General features: G+C 28.7%; 2 protein-coding genes across 2 annotated transcripts; one reads left to right on the top strand and one right to left on the bottom strand.

Moving 5' to 3' along the window:
* Positions 1-8695: 8695 nt before the first annotated feature.
* Positions 8696-10328, top strand: LOC107870410 (homoserine kinase). The gene has a single exon (XM_016716937.2). The coding sequence runs from the start codon at positions 8867-8869 to the stop codon at positions 9992-9994; it is 1128 nt and encodes a 375-aa protein (XP_016572423.1). The 5' UTR covers positions 8696-8866; the 3' UTR covers positions 9995-10328.
* A 652-nt stretch (positions 10329-10980) lies between these two features.
* LOC107870411 lies at positions 10981-12685 on the bottom strand. Its single transcript, XM_016716938.2, has 6 exons — positions 12541-12685; positions 12313-12442; positions 12047-12222; positions 11674-11968; positions 11412-11578; positions 10981-11313 (listed from the first exon to the last, which is right to left on the bottom strand). Exons 1-6 carry the CDS (start codon positions 12563-12565, stop codon positions 11162-11164), a joined length of 945 nt encoding a protein of 314 aa, XP_016572424.2. The 5' UTR covers positions 12566-12685; the 3' UTR covers positions 10981-11161.
* Positions 12686-14750: the final 2065 nt, after the last annotated feature.

Here is a 14750-nt window from a genome sequence, read left to right as displayed (position 1 = left end):
CATTCATCCCTAGTTTCACCTAAATCAACTCAAGTACTATGACTATCCTAACATTAAGTTGATGAGAACTCATTTCAACTCAGCGTGATCGATCGACGACTCAGATCAGGATGAACGCAATACCAATGCCATGCAATTACAAAGACTCGATTGGATTTATAGTTGACCCTGCGAGCTCATTCATTCATCCCTAGTTCCACCTAAATCAATTGCAATGAAATCTGTTGCAACAAACGACTAAGCTATTGAAAATTTTAAAACAGGTACATATCTATTACAACAGATGACATATCTGATTTAATTATCAAATAGATATTTGCATCTGTTGTGACAGATGACTGAGCTATTGGAAATTTTCAAATAGATATTTATATCTGTTGTAACAGATGACATATCTGATTTATTAAATAAATATTTTCATCTATTGTCACAGATGACTGAGCTGTTGGGATTTTTAAATAGATATTTATATCTATTGTAATAGATGACTGAGCTATTCGGATTTCTAAACAAATATTTATATATGTTGCAACAGATAATATATCTGTTTGAAAATCTTTTTTTCTCTTTTAATTTTGAAGCAAGAAGCTTCTGGTCCGAGTAGATAATATCAAGTAGTAGTACTTACTACTAAAGACGGTAAAAAATGTTTCTTGGATATCTCAAAAGTGAGTTCATTGAGCAGTCTTGTCTTGTCTTTTCAATGTCAGTAGTCTTAGTCTTCCTCGTGCCCCTCAAATTATTAGTGAAATTAATGAATATTAATTAATGAATATTGAAAACCACCACATCTACGTACATAATACATTTATAGAAATTATCTCTTCTCATCTCTTCCTTCAGCTGTAGTTTATTTTATTCAACTCTCATTTTTTCTCTCTTCTCTTTAGGGTCACACCTTTTTTCTCTCTCTTCTCTTCTCTTCTCATAAAGATATTTTTGGATCTAAACCGATCTATATCTTTCCTCGACTTAAATTTCTGTTTTGATCCCCTTTTTGATATTAAGATATGGTTCATTATTGTTAGACGTTTCAAATAGAAAAACGGACAAATAAAAATGAACAAAGGGCATAATTTATCATTTAAAAAACCTCTTGAAAACGTTACAAGCAAGTGTGAACACTTAAAAAAAATAATTATAAGGATAATATGAAAATATTTTAATTTATGCTTTCTTAATTTAGTAACGCGACCAACTAACATGGAACAATTATTTTTAGAGGCCGTTTGGATAAGATTAAAAAAATAGCTTTTTAGCTTAAGTGATTAAAAATTTAAAGTAAGTGCTTATAAATTAAGTAGATAAGTGTTTCGATAGAAGTGCTGAAACTTAAAAAAAATTATTGATGTGTTTGGTTAACAAGTGATTCCAAACGTTTTGTTGTTGTCAAAATGACTTAAATATCCTTAAAGTTGTTAACAACATAAATGAGGTGAATTATTTATAATTTTTAATTCTAATAATTTAAAAATATTTCTATTTAAATGCACTTTTAGCATAAAGTGATTATCTGAGGTCAATCTATAAATATAATTTACTTTTTAATTTTTAAATGTTAAAAAATAAAAAATTTAGGACTTTTTTTTATATAAATATAGCATTATATTGTTATATTGCAAGTTCGAAACAATTGTGCTATATTAAAATGTAAATTTCCAATCTAATGATGGATTCTCTGAAAACAAAGGAGAAAGATGGAGAGGAAATTGGAGGAAAGAGACGGAGAGAAGCAACCAAGAGAAAGGGAAAGAAAAACTATATATTTAAGGGCTACAAATTCAGGGTATTGTTGGAATTGGAGGAAAAATATAAGGGTAAAAAGGTAAATATTTTGGTCAAACCTAAAAGAATTTTAATCTAAAAAGTAAAAAGCTGGGTACCCAACTTCTCACTTTTTGCTTTTTTTAATCAGGTTTTTAGCTTTTTTTAAGCACTTTTTAATTTTACCAAATATCTAAAAAAGTTAAAAAAGAAATTAAAAGATGATTTGATCAGATTTTAATCCTATCCAAACGGGCTCTTAGTGAAGTGACCACCTAATGTGGGATGAAGGGGGTATATATTAGGGGTGACAATTGGACGGCTTTGGTTAAATTTGAAGGAAAAATTATATATTATAGACAAAATACTATATTAATTACATGATATGGTTTATGTCTTAAAAAATTACAATTCATAGTCATTTGGTAGTTAAAAGTTAGTTTTTTTTGTGGGCCCTTTATGCAAATATATTAAGATTTGTATATATCAATTTTCTCTATCATATATTTATTTTTTGTATTTTCTTTCTATTCTCTCTCTATCCTATTGACTCAAAAAGAGACAATAATGAAATATCAAAATACAGAATTTTTGATGATATCTTCTTCAACTATTTTTTTTCATAATTTTCTCTCAAAAACACTCTAATATCCTTGATTTTAAATTAAAGAAACGACAACATTGACAACATCATAATACGTGATTATTCAAGAGATCTTCTTCAACTTTTTTCTCCTTATTTTTCTCTCAAAGTCACTCTAATATCACAAAATATAATCCTTGATTTCTCTGTGATAAATCGTTTTTGCGAATTTTTTACCACAGAAAATCAGTTTAGGATATTTATTGACATTAGATTTTTTTTTATTTTTTTTTTATATATTATGTCAGTTAGTCGTTAAATTTCTTCGTTGTTCATATATTTTACAAAAAAAAAAAATAGAAAAGGAGGAGCATTCCCCCGTTTTTATAATTTTCTCATTTTTACGGATCTTTATTTTATAATATAATTTTTTATATATTGTATAAGTCACTTCTCCATTTTTTTATGGATGATTTATCAAAAAAAAAAAAGGAAAGAATTTCGCATCTTCTAGCAAAGCAGAAAGAAAAAATATTTTAAGGTATCTAAATCTAAAAAGGGGAGCAATGGAGTTGACAATGATTGCGAGGTCTTTTTGTATATATTTTCATGAAACAGAATTGTTGGTTAGTATACATTTTTGCTTCAATATATGTAGATACATATACTTTTTTACTGTAGAATAATACATGCATATATAGAGAGAGAGTTATAGTGTATGTATGTATATACAGTTTGTATTTTTTTATATATGTATATACAATTTACATATATGTATATACAGTTAACTTTCACATAAACATTTTGAAGAATAATGCATATGTAGATATATACAGATTTAGAGTGCATATATGCATATGCATTTAAATTTGTTATTGTGTAAAACATTCAAATTTATATATACAGATATACAAACAACAGATACACAAATAATAAACATATATGTATATGTTTATTTCGTTTTCATATATGTATATACAGATATACAAACAACAGATATACAAATGTGTATATTTCATTTGTATGTATATTTCGTTTACAAACAACATTCAAATTTGTATATACAGATATGCAAACAACAGATATATAAATAATAAACAATAATTTTGATTTGAATATATGTATATTTCGTTTGCAATATCTCTTACAAACAACATTCAAATTTGTATATACAAATATACAAACAATAAACAATAGTTTTGATTTGAATATATGTATACTTCATTTGCATATATGTATATATAGATATACAAACAACAGATATACAAATATTAAATTTATGTAAACTAATATACAGATATACAAACAATAGATATACAAATAATAAAAATAATCTTTGTAACCTTTAAAATAGATAAACAAATACAGTTACAAATTTATGTTAACAGATATACAGAAATTCAAATATACTATTAATAGATATACATAAAAAAATATTAAAAGTCCGTCAATTGTATATTATGAAATATGCAGTAGAGTAATGAATGAATATATCACACAAATTGCAATTACAAATGGGATTTAGAAAAAAAAAAACACTAACACAAACAAGGATTATAACCTTTTAACAACTTCTGTGAAAAAAAATCAAAATTACGAAAAATAAAAATTGAATATGAAAATTGAAACATAAAATTACAATTGAAGTTATTGTATACAAAAATAATAGTAATTACAAAATTGACAATTTGAAAGTTTTTGAAGTTTATATTGTGCATTCAATTTCGAAAATCTAATTTAAACCAATAATAAAATCAATTATCATTATGTTGAAACTGAATCATATTTTATTGTGTATTAGATTCAAAAAAGGATTTCAGTAAATAAATTCAAGTAAAAAAATAATTTGCGTAAATCGTATATACCAGAATTTTGTATGCACGAATTACCAACTTTCTCCTGTAGATCACAATTTTTTTAAAATAAATTATCAATTTTTGAGGGAGTAATTAACGCATAAATTTATATTTATTAATCTGTTATATCAGATAAATAAATAGAAAATTGGAGAAGATTAAAGACATTTATTAAATTAAAATTTCTATTTTTTTATCTCTTTTTGTTGTTATGAACTTTTTCTTCTTTTTGTATATATATACATAAAACTATCATTTATTTTGTCTATGAATTGTAAAGGGAAAATTAACTATATAAACTTATTAGATTAGTTATTACAAGTTATAGCAAAACTTTTAAGTTTTCAAGTTATAGCAACTTTCATTTTAAAAAAATATATATAAAAAAAGTTTTTTTGTTTTGTTGAAAATAAAAAAAAGTAATTAATGAAAAAGGAAAATTAAGATTTAATACAATTAACATACAATTTACCTTCCTTAAATATAGTTAAACTTAATTACTGATCTTTATCCACCCCAAATCCCTTTAACCATTATTTTTTCTCCTATTTTACTGCTTGCATTAAGAGTTTCCATCCTCATACACTACCTTCCTCTTTGTACACAGTTAATTTCTGTCAGTAAACAAAAATATCATAATTTCGGCGTCAACAAATTGCTGAGGATTATAATTTGAAAGAAAAGCAAAAATAAGTATTTCTTTTGATAACAACTATGAATTTTGTTAATTTGTATTCAATCATGATACGTCATAGAGGGAGATGGAATTCGTCAAGTTTGTTAATTTTTTTTTATGAAAATGGATATTTTTCATTCAAAGTGAATTTAAAGATTAATTTTTTTGTATTTCTTCAATTCTCTATTTTTCTGTGTTTCTTCAATTCTCTATTGTTACATTCTAGAACTAAAAGGTCAAGTGCAAGCAGGTAAAAATGATTGTATATTTTTAGTGTATTTAATTGGATATTATATTTGTATGTAAATTGGGTATTTATTTTTTGAGTATTAATTTTATTTTTTTTAATTTAACAATTACTATTTGATTTGTGTCGTGTGGGACTATACGTTGTTTCTTCATTCTTCAAGAATTAACAAACCAAAGATTTTTAAGATAAAAAAGTATTGTGACATTCATACATGCTCAATAAAAAATTTTCAAGTCTTTTTGATGAAAAGAAATGGGGTGTTTTACATGGATACGTTGCCTTCCCTGTGATGCTCAAAATTTTCACAAGGAGATAATATTATTTAGCAACTTAGTATGCCCTCGGTGAAAAATATATAAAACGTTAAAAGGAGAAATTTTAGATAGACCTTTTATTTGGAGAAAAAAAGGTTCAAGTTTCTTAGCATGATCTTTGAATTGTTTGTTTCATATCTTAATGCTTTTGTTATTCAACTCCAGGTATTATGTAAAGATGATACCGAAACTTTAGATTTGTGCAAGAACATGATGAAACAAGGTGAATGACCACAACTTATGATTGTTTTTATCCCAAAGAGGGGTATGTACTTGAACAAATGTTGAATTTTTACTGTGTATGATTAATATGGGATGCTTCATTTGTCTATTTGTTTTTCATTTTTCAGATTTACTGTTGAAGCAGATGTGTTCATAAGGGATTGGACAATAATTACAGAGTATGTTAGAGATGTTAATTACTTGAATAACCGTGAAGCTGGTGATGAAGATAGCACGATGACTCTTTTAAGTACTAATGATACATTAAAGGACCTCGTCATTTGTCCTTATAAGCGCAGTAATATTGCTCGTTTCATTAATAACAAACATTTGAAATTGGGTAATACATGATATTTGCACAAATATCAATAACATAATACCAATAACAAACTAAATGAATAAAGACAATGAAACGAGGTCTTGAAAGATTAATCAGACTATTTTATTGTATAATTTTAGGGCTTTTCCTACTAGGGGTATAACCAAACTTAATTTTTCGGACATTGTCTGAAGAAAATAAAAAAAAAGTTTAAGATATTAAACCAAGCTCAAGGGTGAATGAATGTTGGAAACCAATAGTCATACTCAAAAGAAGGAAACATAAGTTGAAAAGAGTGAATAATAATGAGATAAAGACTTTTATTGATATTTGGTAAAAATTTAAAGATCTTGCATATGTTTTGGATGTATAGCTACCGTAAAATGTGATGCTCTGTAGAAAAGGGTAAAAAAGAAGGAAAAAAGAAGTTAAAAAAGATAAAAATATAAGACTTCTATTGGTAATTAAAGACATTAAAATATGAAAAAGTGTATAATCAAGTTAATTATTCAATTTAATAATAAGTATGAAATCAGTTCTTAACTTTACAGAATATATTTACCATATATAACTCCTTAAATTGTGAAAAAATTTGATATTTAATTATTAAAAAAATATTGATACCTTAACTTGCCATAATTATCCAAGATCTTTAATTAAGATTGATAAATGTTAAATGCTAAATATAAGAAAATAACACAAATAATAAATATTAAAAAAAATCAAAAAATTTAATTAAAATATGTTTTTCGCAAAAGTTGCTATAACTTGTAATTATTTCTTAAGTCTAGTAATTGATGAAAAGTCATGCTATAACTTGTAATTTACAATCTAAAAAGTATATTCAAAATAATTTTCACAATTGTAAATATGAAATTTACCAAATTTGAATTGATTAAAATGAGTCAAGCTAATAATCATGTTAAGGCCCAATCCAATTCAATTTTTTTTGGGTCAAGAGGAGTTAGGTACTGGCTATAACTCAATCTGCAATTTTTTTGAGGAAAAAATACATAAAATAACATATTTAAGTATTAAATTACAAAAAATAACAACACTTTTATCAAATTACATTTTGTAACATATGTATTTATATGTATATGTATTTTTGTAGCAACAGTTTGCAAAAATACAAAATACATATCGATCATAAGGGCAGTAAAAATCATATGTATTTATATTTTTGTAGCAACAGTTTGCAAAAATATAAAATACAAAATACAACTTGCTATATTGTGTAATTATGAAACTGTTGCTATGAAACTCATAATTAAGGAAATAAGTATGTTATTTCTGAATTTTGCCCTTTTTTTTTATTAAGTTTTAACCGCTTTATTTATTATTTTATAAATTTTTGAGTGCTGAATAAAATTATTTTTTATATAATATATCAAATTAAACTGTTTTTTTTTAAAAATATTTTAACAAACTTTTTAAAAATTAATTTAAACTGCAAATCAATCCAAATTTTAACAAATTAAATTAATAAATTAAACTAATATATAAACGGGTCAATCACCGATCCATTCCTAACATATATCTCACAATGCAATCATTATCCCTTACTCATCCCACTTTCACCAAATGACCCTTTTGATCACTTTCTAAAGTAATAGACAAAATGATCAGATACACCTTCGTACTTGTCTGAATTTATAATCTGAATATTTTTATTTATTTTTTAGTTATTTAAATTATTTAATCCATTAAAACATAATATTTTTAATACTTTTGATACATATATTGCATTAAATTTTTTAGCTGAAAAAACGCATGTTTGCATGCATTTGAAAGCGAGTGAAATAAAAAAATTTCTCCTTAATTTTTTTTTTTTTTAAATAATATCCACATTACAAATTCAAACAAATACGAAGATCCATCTCATCATTTCGCCAAAGTAATATTAAAGTCCCTGACATTAAAATGAGATTATAGTAAAAGGAGCACTGGTTTGTAGGGCTGAGCATAAATTATCGAAAATTGAATTATCGAATTGAATAAAAAAATTTGATAATTGGTACTCGATAATTCGATATTTGATATGGTATTTGGGAGTAAAATTTTAATATTTCAGTATTTGAGATTGAGTTTAGTATAGGATGTTAATACCGTTTACTCTTCGGTATTTACCGGATATCGAATTATATGTATGTATGAATATATAACCAATCCCAATAGACAATAGTATACTCATCCTAAAAAATCTCTTGCACCTTGGTAATATAATATAAATAGCAACAAAAAGAATACTAAATAGGATTTCTATTAAATATACTCTTTGAAGTTTAAACGTACATTTGCACATCACCAACTTTAATATGGTATTACCAATTACCGAACCGATGTTTATAAGTATGGTACGTGGTACTACGTTCAAATACCAATTATCGAATTATTGAACCAGAACTTTAAAAATATCGAACCGAATATCGAAAGCTCACCCCTACTGGTTTGTGTCTTCTGCCGGTAAAGTAAATACCGGAATCTTGACTCTGCATAAATAACTATTTGTTATTCATATATATATATATATACACATATATATATATATATATATTTATTTTTTTTTGATTGTTTTAGACTATTTGTCTCTTGATTCGAGAATCTATCTGAAACAGTGTGAGGTAGGAATAATGTTTGTGTACATTCTCTACTTTTCCCAAAACCTCTTTATGAAAAAATATATATTAAGTTATTATTGATGTTATTGAGTATTTTCGAAAATAGGAAAAATTCAAAAATTTTTAATCAATCAAATATAAAAATAACATTTTCTTCTACACCAAAACCCACTATTAGTTTGGTGATTAGTCTATTAAATCTTTGAATCACCACTGTAACAAAAAACCCTCCACCCTTGTTCTCTAGCTCTGACATTTTCAATGGCTATTACCTATCAATCTCCCATCAAATTCAACAATTTCAGCCCCATTTCTCCTTCTTACCCCATTTCCAACAACTTCATAAATCTCAAATTCCGATTTTGCCCTTCCCCCGTCTCTTCAAAAACCCATACCCATATCACCATTCCCGAACCCGAGCCCGTTTTCACTTCCGTCAAATCCTTCGCCCCCGCCACGATCGCCAATCTCGGTCCTGGCTTCGACTTCCTCGGTTGTGCAGTCGATGGTATAGGAGACTTTATCACGCTTAAAATTGACCCGAATGTTAGACCTGGACAACTGTTGATTTCTAATATTAATGGAGACAATGGAAGGTTGACTAAAGATCCGTTGCATAACTGTGCTGGAATTGCTGCTTTTTGTGTTATGAAGATGTTGAATGTGCAGTCTGTTGGTCTTTCGATTTCCCTTGAGAAAGGGTTGCCGTTGGGTAGTGGACTTGGGTCTAGTGCTGCTAGTGCTGCTGCGGCTGCCGTGGCGGTGAATGAGATTTTTGGTAGGAAATTGAGTGTTGATCAGCTTGTTCTTGCTGGGTTGGAGTCGGAAACGAAGGTTTCGGGTTATCATGCTGATAATATAGCGCCTTCGATAATGGGGGGATTTGTTTTGGTGAGGAGTTATGATCCGTTGGAGTTGATTCCGTTGAAGTTTCCGTATGATAAGGATTTGTTCTTCGTGCTTGTGAATCCTGAGTTTGAGGCTCCAACGAAGAAGATGAGGGCCGCATTGCCACCTGAGGTGACAATGTCGCATCATATATGGAATTGTAGTCAGGCGGGGGCGTTGGTGGCAGCTATACTGCAAGGGGATTCGAGGGGGTTAGGGAAGGCGTTGTCGTCTGATAAGATTGTGGAGCCGAGGAGGGGGCCATTGATACCGGGGATGGAGGGAGTGAAGAAGGCGGCATTGGAGGCTGGGGCGTTTGGTTGTACGATAAGTGGAGCGGGACCTACTTTGGTGGCGGTGACGGATGAGGAGGAGAAAGGGAGAGAGATTGGTGAGAGAATGGTGGAGGCGTTTATGAAGGAAGGGAATTTGAAAGCTTTGGCTATGGTGAAGAAGCTTGATCCGGTTGGTGCTCGGCTTGTTAGTAGCAATCTAAGATGATCGACGGATCCATCAATCAATCAATCAACTACGCCTCAATTCCAAACGAGTTTGGTATTAGTTGTATGAATCCTATATATCTTTTTGCTATGTGAATTCATCATGCTATGTGAGATGATATGTAGGAATTTGTATGCATTTAGTTGTCCAAGCTTCTTTCACGTAGTTTTTTCAAATAGGTTTTGAAATGGTTTTCTTGAACCTCTTTGCCTCAGCTCCCCAGACCCCACTTGTGAGATGACACTTAGCATGTTGTAGTTGTTTCAGAATTTACCTAATTACTCATCAAATAAAACAGTTTGAAGTTGCCATTTTGACATGGCTTACTTGTCAATGGACAGGCTATGTTGATTTGTCTTTCTAGTAAGCTTTTTGCTCAATACTTGTTTTGCAGTATGTTGAAGGTCACTTGCAATTTTGAACAAGTTAGTCTGTTTTCCTTTTGAAAGTTCATTGTGATCTTTGCAATACCTATTCCATGTCATGAGGAGTTATGTTTCCATGAGCTTATTACTTGATTCTTCAACTTGCTGATTATAGTTGTCAGAACCAATCTTATCTACTCACGAGCCGTACACTACCAATGTAATTACACATTGTCTATGTAATCGATCAACCACTGAGAATCATCTATTGGTGTAGAAACACGTATAGTTACAGAAAGAGAGTCACAAAGAAGGCTTTACTGACAAAAATAATGAATGCTTCAGTGCATTGCAGAGCTATGTAGTAAATCTGCAGCAGATGAATTATTTGTGTTATTTCATGCTTTTTACGTGTAAAACACCAACTTGGTTGTTTCTTTTTCCTTTTCATTTGTCCCAACAAAATTTAATTCTCTATATTCCCTTATCACTGGTTTGATATACAAATTTTAACATAGAGAATCTGGATCTTCCTTTTCTTGTAACAAAGACTAGTTTCTTATTCAACTTTGCTGGTCCTATAATACCAGATACCAAATAGTAGTACTTCATTTGCTTAACTAGTACGAGAAAGAATATTAGGTTTATTAGCATGGCATGCCAAATTGGCATAATGATACAAGCAGATTAGTTTGTCAGAATGAGACTGTGACTTGAATTTCCGTCTATCTGTTCTGTCTAAACAGAAGAGGAAACCTTATTGGTGTCATTATCAATTCTATATACTTATTAGAGCACAACATTAGTTAGTAGTAGTCCCATGCACAGTGACTTCAGCTTCTATAACACAGGCGTCTTTGACCAGAAAGCCTGCTCCAGGCATACTGAAATACCCAATTGATATATATCTTGGCCATCCACAAAACGTCTGTGATCCACTGAACCAATAGTTGGCTGCAACCAAAAGTAGTATACGTGATGATGACATGAAAATAATGCTCTTTTAATCTTTTCAATACTTAATAGTACTGTACTACTGCTAATTATCTTACCTTTGCCTATGTAATGTTTGGCATTAAGTTGGTCAAGGATACGCAATGTAAAATCTGCATATATTTGACTACTCTGAGAAAGGCTGCTTGGTTCTGCCAATGCCAAGTATAGTGATAGATGGCTGCCTGTGCCACTCCCTTTGCCCTTGGGGTATAATTGTATCTTCCTGTTTTAGTTTATACATACACGCACACGGATAGCCATGATGTATATACATATATTTAAGTTACAAACATTTTGAAAAAGGAAGTGAGAGACTACCAGTTATGTTCTCCTGCCATGAAGGTCTTAGAGTCTTCACAATCTGCAGTAAGAGCAGAGAACTTGTTGATCTTCCAGGTGTGCTTATAGGCAATGGGGTCTTTCACCATGGAGAAACGGTCTTCTCTACCTCGGAACTTTTCTTGACATACATAAACCTCTGCTCCTAAGACACATGTGTCATCTACAACATACCCATTTTCTGGATTGTTGAAAGCTTCTTGACTCATGAATCGATCAAATCCCCATTCCACCTTCGTAGCATGGAATCGTCTTCCCTTTTCAGTAGATGTATCTGTCGTCGTTGTATTTAGAGGACTTGATTCTTTCTCACGTGTTAAAGAAGAAATTAAGTAGATGTAAGAGCAGATACCTTGGAGGACCAAGTAGTTGTCGTTGTTGTGGTCAAGCAAGAAGAGACGAAAAACAGCATGGACCTCCCAACCTGCAGGTGCAATTGAGGTTGCCTCCGCCATCATCAGATACACAGAAACATGCTTCCCTGCTTTATTCTTGTTTTTGTTTCCATTTGGATGAAACACCAACTTCCTGCACAACCCAATCAACCGTTACAGACTTAAAACTCAAGAGAGTACGTACTAGTGATGTTAATTTGATTCCAGTAGGATAAAGTTGCACCATTTGTATCCTCCAGCTTCAAAGAAAGGAGAGGTGTATTTCTCTATATTGTTCTTTTTCAGAAGAGAAAGTGACTGAATTTTGATTGTGTAATGCGTAGGTGGTGTTTCTGAAACGGATGTTGAAACTCCTGCAACAAAATGTTGTTAGTATGACGCATCATTAGAACATATATTCGGAATGAGTTGAAATATATTCTATAGTAGCTTTTAATCCATAAGATCTCACCATCTTCTCTGTTGAAATCTGCCATGACCAGATATTAGTTATTACTATATTATTGCCTTATCTTCAAGTCTATAATACAATCATCGGTCTGTTATTTTTTCTATGTATATATAGTATGAATCACAATTCACAATTCAAAAACTGAATTGCCTCTCCCAAAAAGTTATCCTTAGCTTAAGCTGGATTTTTGTATGTTTCTTCTGTTTACAATAACATAACATTCCAAAGTTCCAAATGGAAGTTTCAAGTTCATATTCACACTCTACGTTGTTGCACTCCGCTATTTTCTCTATTCTTTGTTGATTATTACCAGATTCTATAAGTTAATTAATCCTAATGTTTTCTAGTTACACCGCATCTTTTCCTTTCTTAGCCTATTTTAAAATAGAATAATCTTTCAAAAATAGCTGCATTTTGTCGGAAAACTCACCTTTTATAGACATATTTTACATAATTATCATTTATAGCCGCTGTATTTAATTTATGCCCGCTGTATTCGATTTTATCAATAGTCTGTATTCATGTAGAATATAAATATAGTACCATTTAGCTGTTGTATTCGATTCACAGTCGTTGTATTCACTTTTACTTAGTGGTCCGTATTCATAAAAACATAAATACACTACATATTTAGTTTTGCCAAAAATACTGTCATTTTTTTTTCTTTTTATTTTTTTCATATTTTTTCTTTTTCGTGTTTTCCTCTTTTTTTTTTCTAATTTTTCCTACATTTATATATTTTTTTCTCTCTTCTATCTCTCGTTTTTTTTTTTGTACTTATTTTCTTTATCATTTTTTTGTTCTATTTTATATTTTTTGTATTTTTAAAAAATATAACTACTCGATCACAACTCATTGATGACAACGTAAATACCATAATTGTTTATCTATTTGTAGTCAAATCGTCATTTATATTTTTGTATTCATTAATAAAACTATATTTGTATTTGTATTTTAAAGTTCGCGTTTGTATTTGTATTTTGTAGTTCGCGTTTATATTTATATTTTATAGTTCACACTTGTATTTGTATTTGTTAGTTTGCACCATCATTTATATTTTATATAATTCGCACTTGTATTTTAAAGAACTGTTTTGTATTTGTATACAAATAAGTAAATGCATTAATTATGTTTTTTTGATTCTAAAATATATAAATATGCAATGTATCATTTGATACAAATGTACCGTTTTGTATTTGTATGTCAAAATTATTATTCGTATTTGTAAATAAATAAATATCACTTGATACAAATACAATTACAAACAAATGAAATCAATGATTTTAAAAATACAAATACATATTCTATTTTTATAAAAAATTGAATTGTATTTATTTGTATCAATAAATACAACTCGTATAAATAAATACAAACAAATATTCGTAAAAAAAAAATAAAGCATTCCTTTTCAATAATTAAAAATACAAATGATAGTTCACACTTGTATCTATATGTTATAGTTCGCATTTGTATTTGTATTTTACAGTTCTCACTTGTATTTGTATGTTATAATTCGCCTTTTGTATTTATATTTTATAATTCACACTTGTATTTATTTTTGCTAGTTCGCGCAAATAAAAAGAAGAAGAAAAATAAAATGAAAAAAAAAAAGAAAAAAAAGGAGAAAAAATACAAAAAAGAAGAAGAAGAATAATAGAAAATAGAGAAAAAAATAAAATACAAAAAAATAAAAATAAAAAGGAAAAGAAGACACAGGAAAAAAAAAAGAAAAAAAGAAAAAAAGATAACGAAAAAGAAAAAAAACAAAAAAGAAAGAGAAAACAAAAAAAGGAATAGAAAAAATGAAGAAAAAGTAATAGAAAATAGAGAAAAAATTAAAAAAGGGAGAAAATAAACAGGAAAAAAAGAAAAAGAAAAAAAAAGAAAACGGAAAAATTGAAAAAAGAAAAGAAAGAGAAAACGAAAAAAAGGAAAAAAAAATATAAGGAAAAAAATGAAAAAGGAAAAAAAAAGAAAATTAATAGAAAATAGAGAAAAAAAAAATACATAAGATAGATTATGAATTGTAATTATGAAAAATTAATAGGTAAGAGGAGGCTATGAATTGTAATTAATTGAAATTAGACTAAATAAAGTAATTAGAAGTCAATATTGGCTAAGTTATGTAATTATCTCTTTATTTTATACTTAGATATTCTTTTAATTTTATATATTTCACTTTACATGTTTTATTACAGCGCCACAAATTA

Source organism: Capsicum annuum, chromosome 5 (assembly GCF_002878395.1).
Source record: "Capsicum annuum cultivar UCD-10X-F1 chromosome 5, UCD10Xv1.1, whole genome shotgun sequence".
In the NCBI taxonomy this organism is placed as follows: Eukaryota; Viridiplantae; Streptophyta; class Magnoliopsida; order Solanales; family Solanaceae; genus Capsicum; species Capsicum annuum.
The sequence above is the reverse complement of the archived record's forward strand: the minus strand, read 5'-3'. Positions and strand labels throughout refer to the sequence as shown.